Here is a 13,072-nt window from a genome sequence, read left to right as displayed (position 1 = left end):
TTCAAATCTTTGTTATGTGTACAACAGCAGTGGCGGATCCAAAGGGGGGGCTGGGGGGGCTCCAGCCCCCCCTAATTTCTTGATTTCAATGCTAATTACTGTAGTAAAAACTTGATTTCACCGTTAAATCTTCGTGCAAATCAACATCTCTGTTGTTTTAGCCCCCCCTTATCCCACATCCCACATCCGCCACTGTACAACAGTACATGTATGTTTAACCTATGTACTCATGTGCCACAGATGCAAGAATCAAAATAAACAAGCAATCCACAATGAGGTGCAAACTACCAGCTACTCTTCATAAGAATGACTACAAGTACAAGGTCACAAACTATGTTGTAGGTAAAATCTAAAATTAAAATATAGATATATGAGCACACCAGAAATAACTATGCTGTAGGTAAAATTTAAAATTACGAAGCACCGAAGAAATTAATAGGAATGAATAATTAGAAGTGTAGTTGCTAACCGCTAGTTAAATATGGAAACCAAAGTTGAGTACTCCTAGACGACAAACTAAAAATCAAACTAGTCGAATTGAAAAGAGGAGAGAACTGATCTAATCTTGTGTAGTGCTAGAAATCAAACTGGTCGAATTGAGCAATTGGATAAAAGCAGGGATCTGTCACCCTAAAAGAAAGAAACGGTTAAAATATGAGGGAGCAAAATTAAACGCAGTGAAGAACAACGATATAGTACAGAGTGAATCTGAAATTTTTTACAAGTAAAAGCTAAAATATCAACAAATATATATTTAAAGACACCCAAAAAATACTAGGTGAACAAAATGAGCAATTGGATGAAAGCACGGGTCTGTCGCCTTAAAAGAAAGAAACCGTTTAATCTGATGGACCAAACAAAAACGCAATGAGGAACAACCATATAGTACAGAACGGATCTGGAATTTTTGGCAAATAAAAGCCAAAAATGCAAGGATCTGTCACTGTAAAAGAAAGAAATAGGTAAGATCCGAGAGAGCAAAATATATTGCAGTGAAGAATAGCGATAGAGTACAGAACAAATATGAAATCTTTGACAAATAAAAGCTAAAATCATCTGGAGATGAGGATCGAGAGGATCAAATCAAGGGGAGACAAGGAAACGACAACAATGTGTACTAGACGTAATCTTTCAGAGCTCGTGGATGGAGAAAGAGAGAGAATAGAGAGAGAAAGAATGGAGCAAAAAATCAGAGAACCATCGAGTTTGCATATCTGTCGGATTCAAGAAGAACAACCAAAAACATAGGGAGCAGAGCAGTGTTAGCTCGTGGATGTATAGAGAGAGAGAGAGAGAATCATGGAGACTAGGGGAAGTGGCAGCAGGGGATCGAATCTTTAGAGGTCGTGAATGGAGAAAGAGAAATTAAATCATGGTGAGAAGAGAAGCTGAGAGGGTGGAATCGGAGAGAGGAAAAGTGGAATAGGAGAGAGGAAAAGATGCAAGTTGCAAAGATTGAGCGGCACAATCATGTTGCCGGCGTCGTAGGTGCTGAGCGCGGCAAATGGGCGGAGAAGTGGGCGGCGGAAGAGGGAGTGGAGGTCGAGCGGATCTGAAATTTAGACAAAAAAAGTTTTGGTCAACAAAATCAGGAACTCGACAAATACAAGGACCTGTCCTGGTAAAAAAAGTAAAAGGCAACACCCGAGAGAGCAAAATATACTTCATTGAAGAACAGTGACAGAGTACAAAACGAATCTGAAATCTTTGACAAAAAAGCTAAAATTATGTCTAGTAGACCTACAGATAGATCCTCTCAACCTGTTAAACACTGAAGAAAGAGGATCTGGCGTCGATGAGAGATGTGGAAAATAAAGCGCATTATCGACTGGAGATTTGCGGTGGTTTGGATGAACAAGCTAATGGTGGGTTGGATGAACAAGTGGACTGACAAGGGGCTAGAAAAAGAAAGAGATAGAGAAAGAAACGGAGAGCGAGAGAGAGCATGAGAGAGAGCTACGGGAGAGAGAGGAGAGAGAGCAGAGGAAGAAGAATGGGAGACAGATAAAGCAGAACGGGAGAGACACATATAGTGATGAGAGAGAGAATTGGAGAGAGAGAGAGAGAGAGAGAGCAGAAGGCAGAAGGTAGGGAGATGGACGAGATGCGAAAAATATGGTCTCGCGAGTTGAAGTTATAGCATATCACGAGATAAAGAAGTTTAATCTGCACAGATCTTGAAGCAGACGAAGGGGTAAGATAGTCACATAGCTGTGACAAATACCACTCGCACGGTCGGTCGCGGCACACCAACAGCCGCTAGCTAGCTAGCTAGTACTGGATGGATAGTGGCTATGCATGCGCATGAGGCGTCGTCGTCGTCTCGTCGATCAATGATTGTTGGAGCTATAGCTGAGGAGGATTTATCGGCAAATGTATGCAGCCATGTGCCCATGTCGTCGCGTCGGCGTCGCCCCGCGCCCAGCTAGCGGGTAGTGAGCGAGCGGGCGAGCGAGGTGGTGTAGCGCGAAAGGCGCGGTGCCGGCGAGTGTCCCCCGGGGATCGCACATACATGATGGCCGCGTGAACCGGGGCATGTGAGGCCGCTGTCTGTCGAGCTGGGTGTCGCTGCCGCACTGTGCGTGCGTCGTCTCCGTGCCCCGCCGATGGCGACACCGCCCGCGCCCGGCCTCTCTCAGCTTGCATTGCTTGCAGGTTACAACTCACACGCATATTATTCATTCGCATACGCTCCATCTGGTGGTGCCACCAATGCCGGCCTCCTGGTTCCTTTGTTTCGCAGTACTCCTCTAGCTAGCTTTTGCATGCATGAACAGTTCGTCTCATCGTAGCGGACTGTATACGTACCTGTGCTGTAAAGCACCGGCACGATGAGACAGCAGCTGCCCAGAGCGGCAGAGCGGTGTGCACGGCTGGTAGGGTAGCATTATTTGCATGCAGTGCAACACGCGTAGTCACGTACTCGCATACACGCATATTCTTCAGCAGTGTTTGTTCCCCAAAAAAGCTACCTGTGTCTCGTCTAGAAGTGTGACTTTTTTTTTTTGCATTAGAGGTGTGACTTAGCCCGTGCCGTGCTAGTACCACCCATCTAAAATCTTATTTGGATACAGTTGAATTCGTATCAATTCATATGTATTGGGTGGATTGGAGTGATACATGAACTTATTTTAGGTGAATCCAACAACATTAAACAAGATCTAAAAGCGGAACTTAGGTTATGCTATGTTAACATAATCTAGTGCTCTCGTGCGTCGAGCCACCCTAGATCATGATATTGCCTCTACGGCTCAACAAGTTTTTACTTTTTCATAAGCACGGATCTTACGTTTTATTTTTGTATCGTACCACCTAAAATATTGAGATCCTAGGGATGGCACGAACAATCATAAACACCCTCATGTTCGTGTCATGCCAGCATGACCTAAAATTCTCTAGGTTGTGCCGTGCTTTGGGCCTTGCCAAAAGGTCGTACCACAATCCACGCTCAAATGACACAACCTAAGTCCCAACACCCTGAGAAATTAGTTCAACTCAACCCAACCCCCTTCACCCATCAAACCAAACACGCACATTAGTAAACTAGTAAAGACCTGGGGCCGGATGGGATATCGACCTTGGCGTGTTCCGTGCTCCATCCGGTGCCGTCGTCGGTGGCCGTGGATATAGAGTCAAGTGACCTACATGTTGGCTTGAGCTTTACAAAAGGAGATGGATGTATATTTGTGGTGCTCCTGCCTCCCGGCGGGGCCGACCAGCCGCTGCATGCTGGGGGTGATCATGATCCCGAGACGACGACAGAGAAGAGAAGAAACACTCGATCCGAAGGACAAGGATCTCTCTGCTGCATGCTACCCCTGCATATCCGTCCCGTACGTACATACCACTGTGGCTCACCGCTGGCGTCGTAACAAGACATCACGCACGTGCAAACGATCGGGCCATACCCATACTACATGCCTGTCGGTGGGGCTGGACGACGGATCTCGTTTCACGTCAGGGCCGTACGTGCACATGTACAGCTGACTGATCGGTCGTTTTGCTTGGATCGATGCTAGCACAACTGCACAAGATGGAGGTACGGGGTAGCTAGCAGTGCGCGCGATTATTGACAGTGTGGTCACCGAATGAAGCTGGGCCAGGCCAGCTAACTTTTTATGTCCTAGGATGTTTTATTCCGCCACGCGGCCCACGGGCGTACTACTAGTAGATACTAGATGCAGGCACGGTGACGACTCGCGCGGCCGGGCGCCGCTACTGACTTTTTACTGAGCTGACGACGATTCAGGACCAGCAGCCTGCAGGTCGCGGCTAGCGGTCCGCGCACTCCGGCGACGCGCGCGCGCGCGCGCGAGTCGCGATGGAAGATTCGTGCATACGTTTCCGCCGAGACTGCCGGGGGCTTCCGCTCCGGGCGTCCATTCGAACCAAGGAAATAACCGGATCGCCCGGGCCGGTGGGAATGGCCCGCCCGACGATCGGCTCGATCCGAGAGGATCCTGCCGGGCTGGGGAGTCAACAGGCCCGTGCTTACGCGCGCGGCCACGGACGCCACACCAGCAGGCAAGTTGGCGCGCTCCGGCGGTCGCCGTCGCGCGCGGGCCCTGCTGCATCGGCCACGCCTTGATCCAGCGAGCGTCGTCAAGCCGATCGGGCCGGCTGCTGTCGCTCGCTCGCTCGCTCGTCGCTCCCATCTTGTTGGGGACGGGGACGGTCGTCGCGCGGAAAAAATCTGCGGCGCGGCGGGCGCGACGTACGAGTCCGTCAGCGATATAATTCTGGGAGGAGAGAAAGAAAAAACGAGCAATGATTAAAGGGCATGCTAAACAAGCTTTCGTGATTATTTGTGGAAGCAGCTGTGTACGTAGAGCGACCTGTTCTACGCTCGGTTTCCCCCTTCATCTCTCTCTCTCTCTAACAGTGACGACATTACGAGGTTATTGGTACTGTCGGATATTTCCACCTCACCCGTTTCCTGGGGGTCGGATTTGCTATCGGACAAAAACAGTGGCCCCAGGGTGGGATCCGAACTGCTTCAACCACTACGGCGTGGAGGTGCACGCCCGGGAGCACGTCTCGGGCGCATCCTGATGCGACTGGCAGTCGCATCAGGCCATGCTGGGAGACTCACATCGCCCACCTCGTCAACAGGGCAGCACTGTGCTACCAACTCCTTGCCTGACCACCGTCCAACGTCAGTCAACTGACGTCAGTTGACTGGCACTGTACCGCCAGCCCCCCAGATGGCCTCTGTCAGGGGACCCTTTGATCATTCCGTCCGCTCGGATGGGATGGAAGACAAGAACGACGCACGACACCTGCACGTATGATGCAGCGGCCAACAGAACCCTGGTGCGACGCCACTGCCACCACGATCTACAGGGTCAGTGGGACCCACGCGAAGAGGAGGACGGCACACCTCCGGAAGCCTTATTTCTCTTTCTTTTTCTCTCTTCCCTTCCGTCGTAATCCCTGCTTTCTCTTGGCCTATAAAAGGGAAAGCAGGGCATGCCACTAGGGGCATCGCACATCGCACCACAAGAGATCAATCGACCGATAGATTGAGCAGTAGAAGCATCAAGCAATCGAACCACAAAGACTTGGGAGCTCCTCCCTCTCTCGCCAGTTTATAACCCCCTACTACAAACTCAGTGCTAGTAACACGAGCAGCCAAAAACTGGACGTAGGGACATTTGGCCCGAGCCAGTATAATCCTTGTGTTCTCTTAGCACACCATCTGGGCCAGACGCGCAACATACAAATTTACTCGTTGGTGTTTGTTCGAAACACCGATAGTTGGTGCGTCAGGTAGGGGCTCTTTGCGCGTCACGTCGACAACACCAGGCTTCGGATGGCCAATCACGACATCAGCTGGGTTTCAGGCGCACACGTGCTCTTTGGGGACCTGGACTTCATCGTCACGGCGGAGGGAGAGCTGGCGCGAGCGCCCGTCGTCGTTCATTCCCTCCATTCCACCAGCCTCAACGTGATCACCGAGGTGCTCGAGGAGCTACGATTGCATGCGTCGGAGGCCCGCACCTCCGAGAGCGGTCAACTCCTCGACTTCGACTACGGGAGGTTGGAGCTTCAAGTCGGCATCTTTCTAGGACCCCAGCCATCCCGGGAGGGCCTGTGCCACCTCACCTTCTCGTTCGCTAATGTCATGGCACAGCTTATCGGGGGAGAGCCGCTCTCCCTGGAATACCTCATCCGGAGCGCCCCGACGGTGCTCCCGTTCGGTCTCCGCAACGCCGCAGAGACCATTGGCCACCTTGAGGTGCAACGAATGACTCCATCCCCTGCGAACGACAAGTTCATGGGGGTGATTGAACACGTCGCGGAGTCTTTCCATGACCTCCTTGTAGAGGAGCCGGAGTCGACCTCTAGCTCTGACTCCAGCAGGGGGAGCCATCACCCCTCTCATGAATGCTTCATGTCAGGTACCCCCGAGGGACACGTTGAAAGCATGCACAAGGAGGAGGCTACCTCGATGAACGACCTCGATGATGAGATCGAGGGAGATACAGGAGCCCCACCCCGTCTGCAGGTGGAGCAGCTGAAGGCCTGACACCTAGAGCTTGAGGAAGCGCGACTCCAGCTCGAGCAGGAACACACGGAGCTCGATTGCGAGATCGAGCGCCACGAAGACAGGGGGCGCACACACGCCGTGGCCTGTGACGTGAACCGGAGGATTGTTGAGGACGATTAAGCGCTCCTGCACTTCGCCTGGGCATGCCAGAACATCGCTGCGCAGCAGGACGAGAGCTCGCTGTCTCGGCGATGGGAGCCCGACGCTAGCCAGCACACACCCTTAGTGCGACCCAACAAGGATGCATCGGTCCACCAGGCACCGCACGACGACAGGCCACACATCATGGTTCCAGTGCAGGAGCGTCTCGGCCGCAACCGTGACTCGCGCAACACCCTCGACGCCCACCGGCGTGTCCGCAGTGATGCGGGGGAGGGGGCTAGCCGCGGTTACCACCCTCGACGAGGCAGACCCTACGACTGCAAGGAGGACCAGAGTCATAGCCCCGAACCAATGGGGCCCCCGGCCTTCGGTAGGCATATCCTCAAGGCAGCGTTCCCGCCTTGATACTACCCGCCGACTAACGTCCCGAAATACTCTAGGGAAACAAACCCCCAGTTTGTGGCTCGAGGACTACTAACTCTCCTGTTGGGCCGGCAGTGCGGTCAGTGATGACTTCATCATCCGTAATCTCCCCATGTTCCTGGCCGACTCGGCGCGAACATGGCTAGAGCATCTTCCGCCCAACTACGTTCAGAGTTGGGTAGACCTAAAACAAATCTTCGTGGAGAACTTCTAGGGCACTTACGCGTGCCCTGGGAACCCCTGGGACTTGAAGAACTGCCGATAGAAGTCGGGAGAGACTCTCCGCGAGTACATCCGACGCTTCTCCCGATAGTGCAACGAGCTTCCCAATGTCACCGATGCCGACGTCATCGGAGCCTTCCTATCAGGGACCACCTACTTGTCCCTGGTCCATAAGTTGGGACGTAAGGGCCCACAGACTACCAAGGAACTCCTCGACATCATGACCGGCCATGCTTCCGGTGAGGAGGCGGTTAAAGCAATTTTTGATCGCTCTAGAGGCAAGGCGAAGTGGGACAAGGACGCCGACGAAGGCCCCTCCAACCATTCGAATAAGAAGAAGAACCAGAAAGGGCATGGGTGCTCGCTCGTGGCCGCCGCCGAGCGAAAAGCTGGTCGAGCGCTGACTGAGGGCACCCTCGATCACTTCAACAAGCTGCTCGAGGGGCCATGCCCAAACCACGCCTTCCCCATCAAGCACATGTACAAGGACTGCTCCCTCATGAAGCATTTCTTCACTGGTGGCTCCAAGAAATGGGAGCAGAAGAAGAAGCCCGTGGCAGAACCGATGACGTCAGAGAGAAGGACGGCGGCTTTCCATCGCCGGATGGCTGCCTCATGATCTTTGGTGGACCATAGGCATATGGCTCCAAGCGCTGACAGAAGCTCGCACGCCAAGAGGTCTATGAAGCTACGCCCACCGCGCCCGCTTTCCTCAAGTGGTCAGGGTCTCCCATAACCTTTGATCGATCCAACCACCCGGATAGCATCACACGCCTAGGCAGGTACCCACTCATGGTCGACCCTATCGTCAGCACGAAGTGGCTCACCAAGGTACTGATGGATGGAGGTAGCGGCCTCAACATCATGTACACTGAGACGCTCGACGCTATGGGCATCGACCGAGCGCACATCCGACTGACCGTAGTGCCTTTCCACGACATCGTGCCTAGAAAGTAGGCTATGCCACTTGGGCAGATCGATCTGCCATCACCTTCGGGTCTTCGTCCAACTATAGGATGGAGACCCTCACCTTCAAAGTGGTAGGGTTCTACGGAACCTACCACGGCATCCTAGGACGACCATGCTACGCAAAGTTCATGGCTGTCCTCAACTACACCTACTTCAAGCTCAAGATGCCGGACCTAAGCGGGGTCATCACCTTCAGCACTTCTTTCTAGAGGGCCTCGAGTGCGAGGTCGAGAGCTATGAGCTCGCTTCAGCAACCCTCGCTTCCGAGGAGCTCGCAGCCATCGGGAAGGACATCGCTGAAGGAGCGCCCGACGCAAAGCGGGTGACCAGATCCTTTGGGCCTTCAGAGAATGTCAAGGAGGTCCTCGTCGACCCCGACAACTCCGCCAACAAGACGGTGCGCATTGGCACCGCCCTCTTCCCCAAGTTGGAAGGCGTGCTCATCGACTTCCTCCACGCAAATCAAGACATCTTTGCGTAGAAACTTTTGGATATGCCGAGAATTCCGAGGGAAGTCACCGAGCATGCCTTGAAGATCAGGTCGGGTTCTAGGCCAGTCAAACAATGCATGTGCCGCTTCAATGAGGAAAAGCGGAGGCTCATCGGTGAGGAAATCGCTAAGCTCTTGGGGCTGGTTTCATCAAAGAAGTATACCAACAAGAGTGGTTGTCCAATCCCGTTCTGGTAGAAAATTTAAAGTGGGAAATGGGAATGTGTGTTGACTACACGAGCCTCAATAAGGCATGCCCGAATGATTCATTTCCTTTGCCACACATAGATCAGGTAGTTGACTCGACCTCGGGGTGTGAAACCCTATGCTTCCTTGATGCATACCTAGGTACCATCAGATCATGATGAAAGAGTCCGACCAGCTCATGACCTCTTTCATCACCCCGTTCAGATCGTTCTGCTATGTTATGATGCTGTTCGGACTCAAGAACGCCAGAGCTACGTACCAACGTTGCATGACCAAATGCTTTGGAGACATTATTGGGTAGACCGTTGAGGCTTATGTGGACGACAACGTAGTCAACTCTAAGCAAACTGACTAGCTCATGGCCGACCTAGAGCAGACCTCTAGGAAGCTCCAAGAGAATGGCATCAAGCTCAACCCCGAGAAATGCGTCTTTGGGGTCCCAAGGGGTATGCTACTCGAATTCATCATCTCTGAGCGTGGCATCAAAGCCAACCCATTAAAAATCTCAGCCATCACGAAGATGGGCCTGATTCTGAACCTGCAAGGAGATCAGAAGGTTACCGGGTGCCTCATAGCGCTTAGTCGCTTCATTTTGTGCCTCGGTGAATGGGGGCTCCCCCTTTACCGGCTCCTAAAGAAAACCGACCAATTCGTGTGGATGCCTGAGGCTCAGGAGGCGCTTGACAAGCTCAAAGTGCTCCTAACGAAGGCCTCGATTCTAGTCCCACCGTTGAGGGAGAGCCGCTCCTACTCTACATCATAACTATGACTCAGGTGGTCAGCGCCGCCTTGGTTGTTGAGAGGGGAGAAGAGGGACACGCCCTCAAAGTATAGCACCCCATGTACTTCATTAGCAAAGTGTTGTTCGACTCCAGGACACGTTACCCCTAGATCCAGAAGCTCCTATACACCATCCTGATCACCAAGAGGAAGCTGCGTCACTACTTCAACTCACACTAGGTGACCATTGTGTCATCTTTCCACCTCGGTGAGGTTATCTAGAACTAGGAGGCCACGGGGAGAATCGCGAAATGGGTACTCAAGCTGATGGATTAGGGCATCACGTATGCCCCACGAATGGCCATCAAGTCTCAGGTACCGGCTGACTCTGTAGCCGAATGGACTGAGATCTAGATGCCACCAGCGGCCGTCGATCAGGAGTACTAGACGATGTACTTCTACAGATCACTGATGAAGAAGGGTGCCGGGGTTGGGCTAGTTTTTGTTTCCCCCTCGAGGTGCGCATGAGGTACGCAATTCGCGTCCACTTCCTGATTTCAAATAATGTGGCTGAGTATGAGGCACTCATTAATGGCTTGCGCATCGCCATTGAGTTGGACATCCGATGCCTTGACGTCTGAGGTGACTCGCAACTGGTCATCGACCAGGTCATGAAGGAGTCAAGCTGCCACAATGCCAAGATGGCTACGTATTGTTGTGAGGTCTGATAGTTAGAGGACAAGTTCGACGGCCTTGAGCTCAACCATATCCTGAGGTGGTCCAACAAAGCAGCCGACATGTTAGTAAAGATGGCATCAAGCCAAGAGCTGGTACCCACTGTCATCTTCACTAGTGACCTGCTCAAGCCCCCGGTACGATATGAAGAACCAGAACAAACCAGCAATGAGCCGTTAGTTCTAGGCTCAGGGGCTGACCGACCCTCAGTTCCATCTGACCCTAAGGTCATGGAACTTGTCAAAGACCCAGTGGCGGAGCCCAACCCTCCGACCGATTGGAGAACACCTTATCTAGATTGCCTCCTCCATGAGGTGCTCCCTGCCGACAAGACAGAGGCCCGATGGCTCGCGCGTCATGCCAAGTCCTTTGTTGTCATCAAAGGGGAGCTCTACAAGCATAGCCACACCGAAATCCTATAGTGTTGCATCCCCACTGAGCAAGGGAAGGACCTATTGGAAGACATCCATGGAGGGGTCTGTGGACATCACGCCACACCTAGAACCTTGGTTAGAAATGCATTCCAGCAAGGTTTCTACTGACCAACCATGGTGGCCGACGTCGAGCAGGTCATACGCACCTGCAAAGGATGCCAGTACTATGCTCAACAAACTCACATGTTAGCCCAAGTGCTCCAGATGATCCCCATCACATGGCTGTTCGTGGTCTAGGGGCTCAACCCAGTAGTGCCCCTCAAGAGGGCACCCGGGGGCTTTACGCACTTACTTGTCGCCATGGACAAGTTCAGGAAATGGATAGAGGCTTGACCGATCACCGTGATCAAATCCGAGCAGGCCGTGTTGTTCTTCACGAACATCGTCCACCGATTCAGGGTCCCAAACTCTATCATAACCGATAATGGCACACAGTTCATGGGGAAGAAATTCCACCCATTCTATGACGATCACCACATCCGCATGGATTGGGTTGCCATAGTGCACCCCGCATGAATGGGTAGGTCGAGCACGCAAACAGCATGGTGCTCTAAGGCCTCAAGCCTAGGATCTTCAACCGGCTCAACAATGCCGGTGGATGGTGGGTCGCAGAGCTCCCCTCGGCACTCTGGAGCCTAAGGACATCTAGCAGTGGAGCAACCAGTTACATGCCATTTTTCATGGTCTATGGCCCCAAAGCCATCCTCTAGACCAACCTCGACTATGGAGCACCAAGGGTCAAGGCCTACAACGAGCAGGGAAATGAAGCATCTTTAGAAGACGCCATGGACCTGCTTGATGAAGCATGCGACATTGCCCTGCTCCGTTCGGCCAAATACCAGCAGGCGCTACGATGGTACCATCACCGATGCATGCAGGGTCGTGCCTTCGGTGTAGGCAATTTAGTCCTTTGCCACATCTAGAGCAACAAAAGTCGCCACAAGCTTTTGGCGTCATGGGAAGGACCATACATCATCGTAGAAGTACTATGACCCAGCAACTACAAGCTCAAGACTAATGACGGCAAAGCCATCACCAACGCCTAGAACATCGAGCAGCTACATCGCTTTTACCCTTAGTCTTCCTGATCCAAAGCTTCTAATATGCTTATCAAGCTAAGTAATGTTTCTGCAAAAACCGAAAAATGTTACCTCCTATCGGATTCACTTCTGATCTGATCGGTCTTCAGTAACACCCGACCCTGGCAACTACCTAGGGTCAGGTTTTACTCAGGGGCTGATAGGAGTACATTTACATAGGAACATTTCCCCATCCAACCCTTTCTTTTTATGACAAGACCTAGAAATAAGAGTTGCCAAAAACTAACGATGAGTAAAACTGGTTGGAATGCAAAAAGCCTACGCCCCGACGGCTATGGCATCGCTTGCTCACCAGCGTGATCATTACTTAGTCGCTCGCATCTTAGGTTTCTAATGCCTTAACATAAAACAAGGGTCAGATCGTAATGAACTTTATAGAGTACATATACTCAGAATCATTTTCCCATCCGACCCTTCCTTTTTATGAAAAGACCTAGAAATAAGAGTTATCGAAAACTAACAATGAGTAAAACTAGTTGGAATGCAAAAAGCCTATGCCCCGACGGCTATAGCATCACTTGCTCACCAGCGTGATCATTACTTAGTCGCTCACAACTTACGTTTCTAATGCCTTAACATAAAACAAGGGTCAGATCACAACAAGCTTGATATATATATATATATATATATATATATATATATATATATATATATATATATATATATATATATATATATAGAAAGGCCAAACAATGTTTCCGGTCATAATAAAAGTCTTTACAAAAAGACCGATGCCGGACTCAGCTATCTAACTAAACACCCTTGGGCATGATTTCTTCTCTGACCTTCTCTGCCAGGTCCTGTGCCGAGGGAGCCGCTTCCTTCTTAATTTCGTCCAGCTTGACGTAAGTGTAGCTAGGCGTGAAGCCCTCACTGATCACCGGTAGGTCGATGTTAATGTAGTGGAAGCGGGCCATGGTGAACGCGCGATGAACACCGATGTATAGGGCTTCCCTTGTGAGTGCGTGTGCCCAATCCGGGATCTCAGTTACCTGGGCTGCGAGCGAGCTCATCTCCATGGCCGAGGTGACCCCAAGGTCATCGAAGACCAACTCGACAGCAGCACGCAAGGCGTCGTGGTCATCGCGCTCCAACTAGAGTTGACTCTGTAGAACTATCC

General features: G+C 51.6%; 1 protein-coding gene across 1 annotated transcript; it reads left to right on the top strand.

Annotated features, from left to right (window-relative positions):
- Positions 1–8,378: 8,378 nt before the first annotated feature.
- On the top strand, positions 8,379–8,747 carry LOC136469988 (uncharacterized). Its single transcript, XM_066467981.1, has one exon. The coding sequence runs from the start codon at positions 8,379–8,381 to the stop codon at positions 8,745–8,747; it is 369 nt and encodes a 122-aa protein (XP_066324078.1).
- The last annotated feature ends 4,325 nt before the right edge of the window (positions 8,748–13,072 follow it).

This window comes from Miscanthus floridulus, chromosome 1, assembly GCF_019320115.1.
Source record: "Miscanthus floridulus cultivar M001 chromosome 1, ASM1932011v1, whole genome shotgun sequence".
NCBI classification, from domain to species: domain Eukaryota; kingdom Viridiplantae; phylum Streptophyta; class Magnoliopsida; order Poales; family Poaceae; genus Miscanthus; species Miscanthus floridulus.
The sequence above is the reverse complement of the archived record's forward strand: the minus strand, read 5'-3'. Positions and strand labels throughout refer to the sequence as shown.

Bases quoted from the DNA above. Each gene is read 5' to 3' on its own strand.
- LOC136469988 (XM_066467981.1), top strand. From the start codon at position 8,379: ATGCTACGCAAAGTTCATGGCTGTCCTCAACTACACCTACTTCAAGCT.